Consider the following 15369-nt stretch of genomic DNA (forward strand, 5'->3'; position numbering starts at 1 on the left):
ACCAGCAAGATGGCTCAGTCATTAAAGATGCTACTCTCAGTTCCAACAATCTGAGTTTGAGCTTCTCAAACCACATGGTGGAGAGAACTGACTCCCACAAGTTGGCCTTTTCATATGTACCCACACATACACACACAAATAAATGTGAACTTAAAAAAATTGGGTTTAGCTAGGCATGGTGACACAGTCCTTTAGTCCCAGCACTCAGGACACAGAGGCAGGAGGATCTACATGAATTCAAGGCCAACCCAATCTATAAAGCAAATTCAGGACAGCTGGGGCTACATAGAGAGAAGTGTTTTCTCAAAACACAAAAACAAATACAAAACAAAACAAGCAAAGGTGAGTTTATAGGGAAGAACAGCAATAAAGATACTTGCCTGCATGTCTCTGGCCTCACAGGCCTGGTTTTATTTTTGCAAGTTTGTTCCAGCCTGTGCCTTGCATCTAAACCTCGGTCTTGAGTCCTTCTCTGAGTCCTCACTGCATCTCTACTGTTTTTACATTCTTCTGCATACTCTATTGCTGGGTCGCAGTTGTTCTTTCTAGTATTCCTTTGTTTTTTTTTTCCTTTCCTCATTCTTCTTGACCTACAGCCTAGAAGCAAGAACTGTCCCATGAAACTCAGAGCACAGTACACTCAAAAAGCTCAGTAAAAGAAAAGTATAAATTTAAAACTTTTCTCCAAAACTGTTGCTTCCAACTTTGGGTTCTTTGGAAAGTGATGTGCTTTTTTTTGTCTGCAGGGCTGTCTTCTCCAGGGATTCTGCCTGCTCTTCTTAAAGGATATATCGAATGGGTACATGGTGTGTTTTAAAATGAGGGGATTTCAGAGACTCGAAGCATGAGTATCTCATCGCCTTTCTAATAATACAGAACTCACAAACAAAATTCAAGAAGATGATTGAAGTGAGAAAGAAGATTCAAAACTCTCAGGGACTATTAACACACCTCTGGAAAGTCAGTATTGTGTAGCAATTTCCTCCATGATAAAAACTTCCACCGGAGTGCCCAAAAGGAAGGCAAAGCACTTACACCCATAGTATAGGCAAACACCTTAAACTTAGGAAGCAAATAACTCACAGACTTCATACAGTCTTAAGAAATAACCTGGGGACTCAACCACAGTCACACCATCTCATGAAGGAATGCCTAGCAGTACTTGAGGAAAACTTGTCTCTGGACCAGCCCCAAATTCCTACAGCAAACTGAACTCTAATCCTTAGCCCTAAATTCCTACACAATATGACCTAGAGCTAAAGGTTTACTTGCTGACTGTTTAATTATAATCTCTCCACTTCTTTAAACAATGCTCCCTTTCTATATTTGTCACAATTACGGGTTTTGCCCTTAAAAGATCCAACTGGAGTAGCCGGGCAGTTGTGGCACACACCTTTAGTTCCAGTACTTGGGAGGCAGAGGCAGGCAGATCTCTGTGAGTTCAAGGCCAGCCTGGTCTACAGAGTGAGTTACAGGACAGCCAGAGCTGTTTCACAGAGAAACCCTGTCTTAAAAAATAACAACAACAAAAACCAAACAAGATCCAACTGGAGGTTGAGGTTGCTTCTGTTAATCTGCCTGGTACCCCACCCTCAACCCTTCTACACCCACATACATACATACACACACACACACACACACACACACACACACACACACACACACACACCTCCTGCTCATGGTTAATGAAGTCTCTATTCTGCTTCTTCAGAGCTCTCCTTCAGGTACCCTGTAATGAGACAGACTTGCAATCTGAAAGTTGATGTCTCTGGTTCATTTAATGGGGTATCAGGAATGAGGAGGAGGATAGAGAAAGGAGATCTTCAATAGTGACTCTTTGATAGATTCAAAATGTTATGCATTTAGTCAAGTTTCTTTTTCAAAGTGTAGTGAACTTGAGAGTGCAGAAAATTTCTCCAGAAAGTGAAGAGCGATGTAATTGTTTGCTCCTATATAGCAAATGATGTGGGGAGTTGGTGGCGCTGTGGAGAAAGAGGAGGCACAGACAAGAATTTCCCCAGTTTTACAGCATAACCCAAGGGCTCTGTGCAGTAAATGCCCAGGAGGGTAGGCTAGGCAAGGCGATGACCGTCTCCCTATCCTATTACGTGTATCTGTGTGCACGCGTGTGCACTTGGGTAGATGCTCTGATAACGGTCAGGTGCTACAGAACCTGAAGTGAGGCTATTGTTTACCAGCTAGTATTCTTATTATACAGTAATTATTATTCTGGAATGGAAGGACAACCTGTGACTCTTCAGAACATTACCTTCAATCATGCTTTAGTGAGTATATCTGTATCTTCTGAAATGCACCCTAATTGGGGAAATATCTAAATATCACCTAAACTTGGTTATGGGAAATAAGTTATGGAATATATTTTTTCAAAACATCAGTTTTGATTGTAAAGCAATATATTAAAATTCTCTTTAAGTTCTTCCTAAAGCGTTAGTATCAACACAGCGTTAGCATGGAGTGTCTGAGCAGAAGGGAGTAAATGACAGAATCATCCATCTTCATTTTAACAGCTTCTTTTACAACTCAGAGGCAGAGACAGGAGGACAGTAAATGCGGGACAGATTGAACTCGGAGGGTTTTAGGGCTCTGGAGGGGATGTTTGCCCACTATGGCTTGACTCAAAATAAATCAGTGTCTTGCTTGACTTTCAGAGGCTAGCTGAGATTTCCAAAGCCACATGTTCTGAGGCTACACTTCTTCATGACTGTAGGGAAAGCTGAGAACTGTGCTTGGGAATCCCCGTTTAACTTCATCACAGAGCCGGTGTAGCAAGAGCACAGCAGTGCTCTGGCACTTCCAGGAATGGGATAATATTGCTATGATTTTGAGTGAAAGGTCTGAGATTACAGAGGCTGGGGAGGCACTTTCTTTTCATTCCTATACTGTTGAGGGCAGAAGAGGCCCAGAAGGAAACGGTCTGCTGAACATATCCAAACTAATTCATGGCAGAACCAGCCAATGCAAAGTATTTTGACTTCCAGCCAGAATAATTATATATGTATAGTTCTGTAAGTTATAAGTTCACTTTTAAAAATTTGTGTGTGCCTGTGCATGTGTGTAGACATGTTCAAATAGATTTGAATGTGTAATGTGTGTGTGCAGGCACATGTATACGTGTGCATGTTGAGGCCAGACCTTTACATCAGAAGCTTCATCCAATTCTTCCCAGTTCATTTATTGAGACAGTGTCTCTCACTTGAGCCTGAGATTGATGATTCCACTAGTGTGTAGCTGGCTGGCTTATTATCCGTGCTTCTCAAACCCTTGGGATATAGGTGTACTGATAAGCACACTGGGCTTTATATGGGTGCTTGAGATAGGAACTCAGGTCCTCACACTTGCATGGCTAGTGTTTTACCCATGTTTTTTCCCCCAGCCTCCAAATTTTTTCTGTTTTGTTCTTACTCATTCAGATATCAAATAGACACACTGCTGAGATCTGAGCAAGCTCTTTTCTTCCAGACAGTTTATGGGGTGGACAACCGTAAGTTTCTGAATAGATTTCCATTCGGATGAAATGCACTTGGCCAGGTTATCACTTAGAAGCTGTCTTCAAGGAAGTATAGAGGGAGTCCTTGTGAATGTCTGGGTAAAGAAGCCACAGATTCTGTTTCCCAGAGGAGTCAAGAGAAGTAGCAAGGTCAGAATTTAAAGCATCATGCATGAGTGAGTCTTACACTGGTGAGGTTGATGAGTTCTACTAACATATTTTTAATCAATTTTTTGAAATCATGACATTAAGTAAAGTATTAATTTTAATGCAGTTGGTATTTCAACTTTAACTGTTTAATTTTGTTCCTAAGACTTTGCTGAATGATTTAAAATTTCGCTAAATAAATTTAATACCAATTTCTTTACTCAAAAGCAAAGCAAAGCTATTTTCTTTCTTCCTTTAGGTTTTCCTCGTGTGTGTGTGTGTGTGTGTGTGTGTGTGTGTGTGTGTGTGTGTATACCACTCTAACATTGACACTAAATCATGCTAAGGTTTACATTTGTAGTAGCAATCATATTTTGGCAGAATGTTAGGTATATAATTGAAATTATGCCTCCTCAAATACATTTTTTTTAGATTTTCATCAGAGAAGTGTGTTGGTTAATGAGATAATGAGATTTCTAGAGTGGAGAGGGATTTTCCTGGGACTTGGAGAGGTTTCATCCTCTAGTGGGTTGAGATAGGCTACTCAGCAGAAGAGGAAACTTAACAGTGAAGGAAAAAAGCAGAGATTCTGGGTCAAGTGAGTCAAGGGTTTCCTCATTCATTCTATTGAGCAAAGTCAACAAGGGTGAAAATGATTGGCAAAGCAGTCGAGGAAGAGAGGCAGGTACCTGGCAGTGGAATCCATGGCATCTTAGCAACTAAGACTTCAGTGTCCTTGGCACTTTCTAATTCTTTGTAATTCCACCATAGGAAGTTTTGGAGCCTTTCAGAAAATGGTTAGAAAAGTTACTAGCCTTGGTAGGAGGGATTCTTTCATTACACTCTGGTACAGAAAGGAAACTATCTTCAATTATGTGAGGTTAGATAATTCTGTGACTATTGTTTTTAGATTCTATCTGCTCTAGTTAATATCTGTTGCTGTAACACAACACTGACTAAAACCAACTTATGGATGAGTTTATTTGACCTGCACTTCCATATTACCATCCATCATTGAGGCAAGTCAGGACAGGACCTCATGAAGTTCCTCAGGGAGTAACTGAAGCAGAGGCCATGGAGGAAGGCTGCTTATTGGCTTGCCTCCTCTGACTACCTTGATATCTTTCTAATATTGCCCCGCCTCACCTACCCAGGGGTGGCACTGCCCATGGTCAGTACTCTTCCACATCAATTAGAGATCAAGAAGTGTTCCTTAGATGGAGGAAAATTTCTTGACTGAAGTACCGTGCAGGCAAAAACTAACCAGTACACTTCCTCTTCATTTATAAGTCTGTATGATTGATCTCTTAATGTCTACTCATTCCCTAACACCAAGAATAAAATAAAGTTAAAAAGTATACCCAGCTTAGAGTCTTTTTGACTGATCTGAACAAAGATGATAATTTAACACCACAGAGGAACTAGATGTAAATTCTCTACAAATCAAACAGTGTAATCAGTCTTACATTTCCTATGTTTTGATTTCTATCTAGATCTCCCCAAAAATGCAAAACCATTGAGCTGTTTTTCTAGAAGTGATGTCATAACATCATTACTTTGAGGTGGACTTCTCCATCCTTTTCCCACTGAGCTGAGGCCAGAGAGGAAGTATTTCAGCTTTGCTCTACATGGATCAGGTCAGAGCCATCCAGGAGCCCTGCCACAAGTGGGGAGGCCAGCACCTGAGGGGTGATTCTGACACAGTTGGAAAACCGTGGTAGGTCACACTTAAGCTACACTAGCAGCTGTAAGCCAGGAGTCTGGGACAGAGATGTCCCTAGCAAGGTTGTTTTTCTTTTCCTCCTTTCCCTCCCTCTGTATTGTCTTCTCTTCTCCCTCCCCACTTAAAGTCCCTCTCTCATTTTTTCCATTTTCCCTTTCATACACCCCAGTCTCCCTCTCTAGAGTTGCCTCACTCTGCCCTTTTATACTTCCCTGATTTCTGCACTTTCTCTGGCTTCTAACACTCACACTTAAAGGTATGCACTGGTTTGATTTTATCATGTTTTATGACTGAAGCCTTACCAGTCATTTTCTGGAGGGTAACCATATACTCCCCCAAACCTTATAGCCCCTTGTGGTTGCGCTTGGTGATCCCTGGAACCAAAACAGAAACTATGGCTTGCTCAGTTTGTTTTCTTATACAGCCCAGGACTACCTACTCTGGGATGGCATCAGCCATCGTGGCCTGGGCTCTCCCCCATGAATCACTAATTAATAAAATATCCTACAGACACGCCTATAAGCCAACCTGATGAAAGGAAGTTTTTAGTTTAAGTTCTCTTCCCAGGTAACTCTAGCTTGTGAAAATTGACAAAAACAAACAAACAACCAAACAAAAAACCAACAGAAAGTGCTTTACTCAAAGGGACTCTTGACAGTTAAGCGACAGTACTTGTGACATAATAGCCTGGCATGATAGTCAGACTGCATTTCCAAGTGAATCATGCTTTTAGCCACTCACACTACCTTGGGAGTAATTAGCATTGTTTATTTATACTCCTCCCTTTTTGTTGTTTAGCAGAATAGGAGTTCTCCCAAGGAAGTAAAGGAGCTAGACTGTCTCGGTGACATGAGCACAGAGGTGAAGTGTGTCCGTGGTTTGTTTAGTTTGGAATTTTAAAGCTCCACCAAAAATGAAGGTAAGCATGGAATTGGAGCTACTAAGAACACTGGAAAGAAACACTCAGTCTTGGAATGTGGCAGCTCTGTTTGATTTTAAATGTAGGTTAAATATTAATTTTTCTAAAAAAATCCCCTTCCTCCTCTAGGAGGCCTTTTTCTTCTCACTTATGTTGACAGACTGTTGACTGGCCTTTCACACTAACTTGGTTGGAAAAAGAAGAAGAAGAAAAAAACTTCAGATGATCCTATTTGTGTAAGAAAAAAAAGTCTTCCAAACAACTCCCTTGTCGCCAGCATCAACAGCAGCTGAACACGGGCTGAGTTGTTACACAGTGAGAATTATTCCTTTCATGTCAAAGGCATCAGATGTTTGGGGCAAGCAAAAGCTCTGGCTGGTTAAACATGATCAAAATAAACTAGTATCACATTTGCTTACAGAACGCGTTGATTAAATCTCCTGCTGCAGTCTGAGTACACTGTTTGTTCCTCCAGAAAGGTTTTATAAGGAGGGAGGTCAGCTCAAAAATCTAAGCTGATTTGTAGAGCCTAAGAAGCGTCTGAAGATTTTCTCTTTCCAGAATTCCTTTCTTCTGATGTAACACTGCTGCAAGTGCGCCTGAGCTGTTGATGACTTATAAACAGAAGTCAAAGGGAATTGGAGCTTCTGTCAAGACCCATTCCAAATACAATAAAATGGGAGGTGATTGGATGTCTCTTCAGGGCTCTGGATGAGCGTTCTTGTGCTTTGACTGTTCTTTGAAATCACAAGGAACGGGGATGCAAAGTGTGGTTTCAGGCTCTCATTTGTTACCTGTCTTGGCAGAAATGTCAGCAGTTTGTGTTTCCAATAGCTCTTGTCTCAAACCATAGCTTATTTCCTTCTTTCTCTTCCTTCCTTTCTTTCAGTTCCTTTCTTGCTTCCTTCCTTCCTTTCCTTCCTTCTTCTCTTCTTTTCTTTCATACATTTCTTTCACCTTTGAAAAGAAGTTGTCCATAAAAGTACATCATCCAGTGTTCTGGGACACAGTATACGTTGTATACTTTGCTGTGTTCAATTAAGCATCTTCTTCCTGCCATGCCTGTCCTTGTGCTGGGGGTTTTAACTTCATCATTTGTATATGGTAACTGAACAAAGTTTGCAGTGTCAAGTTACTGTCCCAAAGTTCCTGAAGTTTAGCTGTGGCACTTGGTTCTTAAGACTTAGCTATTTCTGATGACCGAATTGCCCTGTACCTGGAGTCTAGCACACACTTTTTTTTTTCCTGAGAGTGTGGAGCCAAGGAGCAGAAAAGAGGGGAATACCTTGGCCATGAAGGTATTTAAGATCTAGCAGAAGGGGAAGAACAGGAAAGCCTCCAGCTAGTTTCTTAGACTCTGGCAGCTGTTCCTGTCAGCTTTCCCATTTCTAGATTGATGTTCACTGCTTAAGTCCCAGGGTACTGGGTTTGTTAAACTGCTTCTTTGTTTAACTCTCACAATAGGGATTTATGTCCAAATATCACTGGACATGTCGGGCATCTGGCTGCTCTGAAAGGGTAACCGAGGCTCAGCTGCACAAAGTCATACATCTGGAAAGCTGCCAGAGGCAGCACTAAAGTACGGCTTCACCTTCCTCCATGGTCTGAACAGGAAACTCGGGTTATTTATTGTCCTCTCCGTAGAGCACTCTCCACATGCGATGCAGGAACACTTCCACACACAGCCAAGTGAGAGCACAAGAGAGACAGAGACCCTGCCCTAGAGGAGGGCAGGAAGCTTCTGTTCCCATGGTCCATAGTTAGGTCCATCCTTTGCATGTTCTTAGCTGTATAAACTATGCAAACTACTTTCTCTTCAACTGGCTCGAGCCCCTCCCTCTCTCCAGTGCTTTCCACACAGGCCGAGATGGACATTCTTGTTGCATCTGAGGGTGAAGGACTGCAAGCAGCAAGCCTTCAGAAAACGACTGTGAGCCTCTCGGTGCAGGGCAGGTGTGGGTTCACATGGGTCCTTCAAAAGAAAACTCAACCTTTGTAGCTGCGTGGGGGGGGCGCTCAGCTTCTAGGAACTGAAGTACCTTCCCTATGCCCAGGGCATTTTTATTTTTCTCTATTTTTACACTTGAGTCAGTTGATTACCATATGCTCAGGACAACTAGAATGAGGCTTCTAAAACGACAATTTCATGCTCCAAGACTCAATTCATAGGTACCACAGTTTTCCAGGGTTCCTGAACCAAGTTTTGCATAGGCCTTTGTCTTGGGAAATTCCCAAACCAAAGTTCATATAGGGGCACAAAAGATATCTGGTCAGTCAACTGATGAATTAGGTTAGGTGCTAGCTCTTCAGACCAGGTGCCACTGGGCGGGTGATCAGGGCTGGTAGCTGCCACTGCGGCGCCAGGCCAAGAGGACACCGCTACACTTGTCCCCGGGGTCTGCCTCTCGCGGTGCTAGCTCTCAGACTGCTGTAGTGCGGCTCGCAGAGGCTCGGCTGGCGGCAGGAGGAGCGTGTGAGTTGGAGGCGTCCCTTTAAGAGCGGCCAGCCGGACGAGCCTCCGCCTCTAGAACCTTAGCGCGCCGCCGGTCACCTGGGGCTGTCCGGCAGGGCAGCAGTATCGCAGCGAGACCGGCGTGCTAGCCCGCGGAGCCGGAGCGGTGCTCGGAGGCGAGGTGCGGCGGGAGCAGGCACGGAGGGCGGTGGTTCCCCGGCGGGTCTGGCGGAGGATGCGGGAGAGCACGTGGGTGTCGCTGCTGCTGCTGCTTCTGCTGCCCGCGCCTCAGTGGGGCGGCCCCCAGGACGGCCGCCGGGAGCCGGAGCTGGAGGCTGAGCACGGCCCGCTGCAGCCCTTCGACCTGCTCTACGCCAGCGGCGTGGCTGCCTACTACAGGGGTGATTACGAGAGTGCGGTGCGTGACCTGGAAGCCGCGCTGCGCAGCCAGCGGCGCCTGCTAGACATCCGCACGCGCTGCGCCCGCCACTGCGCGGCGCGCCGCCCGCTCGTACACCCCGGCTCCGGCCCCGGAGCCGAGCTGCCCTTTTTCCGAGCGCTGCTCGCACGGGCGAGTTGCTCCCGTAGCTGCCAGAACCAGCGCCTGGGCGGCCCCGCGTCCCGCCACCGCGTCAGCGAGGACGTGCGCAGCGACTTCCAGCGCAGAGTACCCTACAACTACCTGCAGAGGGCCTACATCAAGGTACTGAGCGCATCTGTGCCCAAAGCTCTTGCACCCCTTCCTAGGGCTGCCTCCGGGTATTGCTCTGTCAGCCAGCCAGCCTTTTCTAGGGGCTTTCCTGTGAGTGAAAGTAGACGCCCCAGGACTAGGTGGACTCGGGCAGGTCCTCTTTGCTCTGTCTCAGCATCAGTTTCACAAGCAAAATGGGCTGGACCGATACCGTTGTATCAAAAGTGTCCTACTGCAGTTCACATACCTGTGGTCTACCTAGATGTTAGAGTAAATTCCTTGACACAGCCTAGTCCTGATTCTCATTTCTTCTCCTGGGCATCCCTCCTGCTCTGCAGTCCGAACCTTCTAAGTTTAACAAAGTTTTCACAAGCTAAAAGGAAACATGGTCTTAAACGAAGTCATTTCTCTTCAGTGATAGAAGAGCACAGAGAAAAAGTAGAGGAAGTATGCTTGAGGCTGTTTGAGGCAACCTCATTGAAAATATGGGCCTTTTGGGATTACTGGGGGTCCCTATTATCCTGGGCTGCTTCACCTCAGATGCCCAGAGCCCTCTGGGTTTATTTGCGTTTATTTAACCTCCCTGGAGTTGCTGTCAAGAGGTATGCAACCTAACTGGCTTATTTCCCACACCCACAATTTAAAAGACCTAACTGGATGCATAGCAGACAATGAATTCCCCAGCCCTCCGCCCCCCCCACTTCCACAAACTCATGTTTCTCCAGTTCTTCCTGTCTTCTGGCTCCTGGTGTATATATCCAGGTCTTTTCCGCAGCGGTGGGAGGAGTAACAACAGAGACCTAATCTCAGAGCTCCATAGTGGGAAGTGCTGGAGTTGAGGAGTTGACAAGGCTGTATCAAGGAATTAGGAGGCCAGAATTCTGTCCAGGACGTATGAATTGTCTGTCCTCCTGTGCTTTCCAATGGATTTGCTAAGACATGCATTAAGTATAACCTTGATTTAAAAAAGAGAGTGACACAATTTTTCCCTTTCTTCCAGATATCAGTCGGTTCTGGGAGAGAGCTCCCCGAGAGCCAATAGCAAACTATTCTAAGCTGGTTGCCAGAGCAGAGTCTGGATGGTCCTGTAGTGTGACCGCCTATGTATGGTCTTCCCTGGGTGCGGGGAGTCTCAGGTGTGAGCAAAGATGTAGCCATTTTGTTGATGGTTCTGAAGTATGTGGTAGACAGATTTTCTCTTTGCCGGGAGAAAATCTGGTTCTGTTTGTAGTTGCATATTTTCATATAACATTAACATTTATTTCGAGCCCCTTTTCTCCGTTCCCTGACTGGAGGTCATAGAAGATGAAGCCCCAAGCTCAACAGCCTTCAGACTTTTGTGGTGACATTGATTCACATAACTGACAATTTCTGAAGAAGGAAATATGTTTGCTGTTTTGGAAATTTGCTTGTTAACACCTAAAGGATACCTTATGGTCTTTTCTGCTCTGTGCTCCATGGGCCCTCTAGGGGGGAAGACTTGCCTTTGCTTCTCAGGGAACCTCCCCTCTCCCTCCCCCTGCCACCCCAGTACCACCATCATCTAGACTAAATCATCCAAAATAGTAAATAAAAGACCATTCCTAGGCAGTGGGAGATTTGGACTGTAGGATGCTCATTCACTGGCAGGGTGACCACTCCCCCTGTACTTGATTATGGTCATGATGTCACAGTATAACTGAATTGGCCGTAGTCATAAAGCCATGTGTAACTGAATTGCTTCTGATGTCTGTGACCCTGTTTGCACTTAGAAGTCTACTCCTAGGTCAGATACACCTTTGACCTGCAGAAGGCATCTCAGAGTTAAGGTAGCACAACCGTTCCCAGCTAGAAGATAAACACCTCTGGCTCTCAGGGGTAATTCCCTCCTACATCCTGGATAATGAAATGCTGATGGCAACAGATCCCCGATGGTCTTGAGTTGGGCAGTAAGGACCGTTGAGTAAACTCTGGTCCCTTGCACTCAAATTTCTCTTTTGAGAGATGAAGATAAGGATGTTCATAAAAAAAAAAAGGAACTTGCTCCTTGTCACCCAGTGGTGTCAGTTTAGCATGGTTTGGTGAAGTAAACTCATGACCTAGAGTCAGCCTGCGTTCTGAGGCTACTGGACTCAGCCTGTGCTATGCCCTCAGTCTCTGGACGGCTCTGGGCTCTGTTGAATGGCGCACTAGCAGGGATTACACTGAAGCCATATTTGGACAGCTCCGGGGTGAACAGGTCCTTGTTCCCTGAAGTCACAGGTACTTCTCTTTAGTACTGTTGTATTAATCTTCCCAGAAGCCTGACGCAGGGGGGATCCTCTGAACAGTTAGGGGGTGGTAGCTCTACAGAGGCATGGTTTGTGGGTGTGTATACAAAGGCAGGGGAAGACTCCTCCCAACTTTTTAAAATCTCTTCTGTAATATATAATTCATCAACCATAGCCTGAGGCCTAAAATATGCTTATTAATGTGACGTTCCTTTTAAGAGTGCATAGTTAGCTGGGCATTGGTGGCACATGTCTTTAATCCCAGCATTTGGAAAAGCAGAGGCAGGCAGATCTCTGTGAGTTCGAGGCCAGCCTGGTCTCAAACAGAGAAACCCTCTCTCAACCACCCCCCCCCAAATGGATAGTGACTTCTCCTTGCTACTGTTTAAAGCCTAAATAGTTTAACCCAGCATCCACAGTCTCTCTGTCCCTTCCCCTTTACCATACTGTTTCCTCATGCCTGACACTATGGATCTTGAAGGACCCAGAATAGGAAAAGATCAGAGATTTAAGTCTGTCGTAGACTATCCCAGCTTTCTATCCCCCCATTTGCAAGATGGGGAAATACTAGACTACCTGCTTGGTTTGAGTTCGGTTTAAGATAGCATGGGACCTGACTCTTAACAGGCACCAATTATTCATATAGCTTTTGTGGAAATAAAGGATTCCCCCCCCCCTTTTTTACATGTGGGAAATCATCACTATCCTACCACCAAGAGAGATTTCTAGGAGGCTTTTAGTGTCCTTCTATAGCTCCCTGAGCTGAATGCTCCTGCAGAGAACTCCCCTTTTTTTGACTTTTTATTTCATTTAAAAGTACCTTTTAAGTGTGTGTTTCATTACTTCTGTGAGCTTCCTGCAATCAAGGACCACCAATTCATTTTGTATCTCTCAAAGAGGGGATTCCCAGGCATGGGTGCTTTGCAGATGTATGACTCTGCTACCCTTTGGGGCATGCACATGTGGCTGAATATTAGACATGTGTGGTCAAGAGGTCTGAGTTAGCTCAGCTGCAATCCTCTTCACTCTAGAAATCTTAACATAAGATAGGTGGGCATCAATGCTCAACATCCATTTGTTGCATGGATACTAGTTCAGCTCTATGCATGTTTAATATTGAGAGACATTTCTGTATGGGTAATGGGTGAGTTATCACATTTGGTCTGTTTTCCTTGATGCCAGCTGGAGTGAAAAGTGACAGGACTAATTGGTTTCTTTCTTACCTTTCTTTTCTTTTTATTTATTTGGTTTTTTGAGACAGGGTTTCTCCGTGTAGCCTGGTTTGTCCTGGAACTAGCTTTGTAGACCAGGCTGGCTTTGAACTCACTGAGATCTGCCTAACTCTGCCTCCCAAGTCCTTGGATTAAAGGCTTTCACCACAACTGCCTGTCCATAATTGATTTCTTACTGTTTTGCATTTATAAGTTTTGGGTGTGGTTGCAAACCCCCTTCCCACTCTATCCACTTAGTTGGTTTGATTTTTTTCCTTCTTTTTCAAATTTCTCTTTAGCTTTTATCACTTAAAGCTGTATTTCAGATAATTGTCCACCCACTATACCTACTTTATGGGCATCTGTAGTTTTTTAAAACAAATGCAAGACAGAGATTTTTTTCTTTCTTATCTGTGTCCTAAATCATCTGGGATGGTTTTCTGTATCTTTTTCTCTCACTGTTCTTAGCTGCCTAAAAAGAAAGGGCAACAGCTAGTGCTGTTGTTTATTTTCCTACTTAAAACAAGCTTGCTCTTGCATGTTTTATCCTTGAACTGGTGCTTTGTGAGATCTGACCTTTTGTTTTTCCTGCTAGGATTGAGCAAAGGTGGGGGTGGCACATTAATGTAGCCAATTTTTCCCCACCTCCAGTCAAATCTCGTGATCAGGACCCATGATCTATTGTGATTTATAGAGAAGAAAAAAGTAAGCTCAGGCTATTTCTTCACTCAGTTCTGCTTTATCGCTTTTTCTTTGCGAACTGAGTGCCTTCAAAGAGAACTGGAAGCCAGAAAGGAGTGCTTGTCCTGACCTTACATTTATGTCTTGTTTCAAGGATGTATAGAATATGCACAGCCATCCTTCAGTTATTTCAGGAAGCATGGTTTTATCTTCTTGAAATACTATTCTCAATTATTAGTTGCTCTTCAGAATGAGTTCTCTCCCTCTAAAAAGCCTTTCTTTTTTTGTCCTTGAATCATGAAAATGTGTCACCACCTTCCCTCTCTCCCTTAGTGTGAAATTTGTGGTGTAGCCATTGCTAAACCCTGCATAGTCATCATTCCAGTTGTTTCCACATCAGGCTTATGCATTCCAAGTGTTCCCAGCTCTTCACTAGTCCCATCTTGTATCTGTCACTTGCCCCAGGGACTGACAATTCAATTAGATCAGACCAGAGCAGGGACTCACAGCTTACTTGTTTTCTTCCTTCTCAGCCTGAGGCATCATGGATTACTATACAGATTTTAATAAAGGCAAGTAATAAAATTGCCCTCTTTATTTTTTTAAACAGACTCCATCTCTGGGAAATAGAATCTGTCAGAAATAGTTCTTGCTCATTGATAGCCTCTAAAGAGGTCATAGGTAGATTCTTTGAGAAACGTGTGAATTTCTTAGATGCTTAGGTTTCAGGGCTAAGGTGAACTTCATCTAGTCAAATAATTGTGTTGGGGCATGGAGGTAGGAGAGATAACAGTATGGTTCAATCCAGCAAGGGCAGAGATGCTGAATCTGGGAACTAAAATGCATTGGCCTGGAGGACCCCAAAGACCCATGAATGTTTCTAGCCCTATCACTTGACAATGCCCCTGGCCCTAGATTAGTAAAACAAAGAAGGGCAGCCATTGGAGTTGGGATCTAGAATACAGGTGTCCAACCCTCTTGTCCTGTGCTTTTTTTCAAGCTTGTTGCTACCTCCTAGGGAATCCATGGTGTTCTGAGATTGACCTTATTGGCTTCAGAGGCAGAGCAGAGAGACAACAAGCCTTCCTCGGCTCCCCAACTCCTTGCCTTTTCATTCACAGGGTACATAGTTCATTCAGTCAACCGTCACCGTTGTCTGGTGGAAAATTTTGCATTTCTCATTAGGAGCAACAATTCATTTTTTTCCATTCCACTGTTCTTCCATAATGCTCTTCCTGTCTTTTAATTCATCCCTCCTTTCCTGCTGTCTGACTTCCCAACTAATTTCTACCAGGCCTGTCCATCACTTGCCAAATGGATGATCCAGAGACAGCTTTCCATGGGGTTTGCTGGGCGTGTGGGACCTTGTGTTCAGTGCTCCAGAGGAGTGCAGATTGTTGTGCGAAAGAGGCTGGGTTTTCTTGAACTCTGGTTGTGCTGTGCTGTAGAGCTCTCTATGCTCTCCTCAGCCCTACCCCGCATTGTCTTCTTGTTGTTCCACAGGATAAAAGCATTTCTGAAAGGGGAAAGGTTAGGGTGATTCTTGCACAAATAGGCTAAACCAAACCAAATTAGACAAGTAGGCAAGGTCAGATTTCTGGTTCAGGCAAAATGAAAAGCGTGGAGTTGCTTGCTAGCAGGGGACACAGTTTGAGCATCCCCCGTGAGCTTCTCTTTACTCCTGTTCCTCCACGTGTTACGCTTTAGCACAGACTGGAGAAGATATTCTCCAGATCTGCATCTTTCTGCAGCTCCTCCTGCCACATGCATGGAACGCTGTGCACCAGC

At 44.4% G+C, this 15369-nt stretch overlaps 1 protein-coding gene and 1 long non-coding RNA gene across 2 annotated transcripts in view; both read left to right on the top strand.

Annotated features, from left to right (window-relative positions):
* Positions 1–3486: 3486 nt before the first annotated feature.
* On the top strand, positions 3487–6974 carry LOC121141979. Its single transcript, XR_005878974.1, has 4 exons — positions 3487–3658; positions 5149–5372; positions 6177–6297; positions 6427–6974. It is a non-coding gene; the product is annotated as an uncharacterized LOC121141979 (long non-coding RNA).
* A 1757-nt stretch (positions 6975–8731) lies between these two features.
* The window catches only part of P3h2 (prolyl 3-hydroxylase 2), a 148777-nt gene continuing 142139 nt past the window's right edge, over positions 8732–15369 (top strand). The window contains exon 1 of the mRNA XM_005071594.4: positions 8732–9452. Within this exon, the coding sequence (XP_005071651.1) occupies positions 8985–9452 (468 nt within the window). The 5' untranslated portion in view covers positions 8732–8984. The remainder of the gene's footprint in view (positions 9453–15369) is intronic.

Source organism: Mesocricetus auratus, unplaced genomic scaffold (assembly GCF_017639785.1).
Source record: "Mesocricetus auratus isolate SY011 unplaced genomic scaffold, BCM_Maur_2.0 Super-Scaffold_100008, whole genome shotgun sequence".
NCBI classification, from domain to species: Eukaryota; Metazoa; Chordata; class Mammalia; order Rodentia; family Cricetidae; genus Mesocricetus; species Mesocricetus auratus.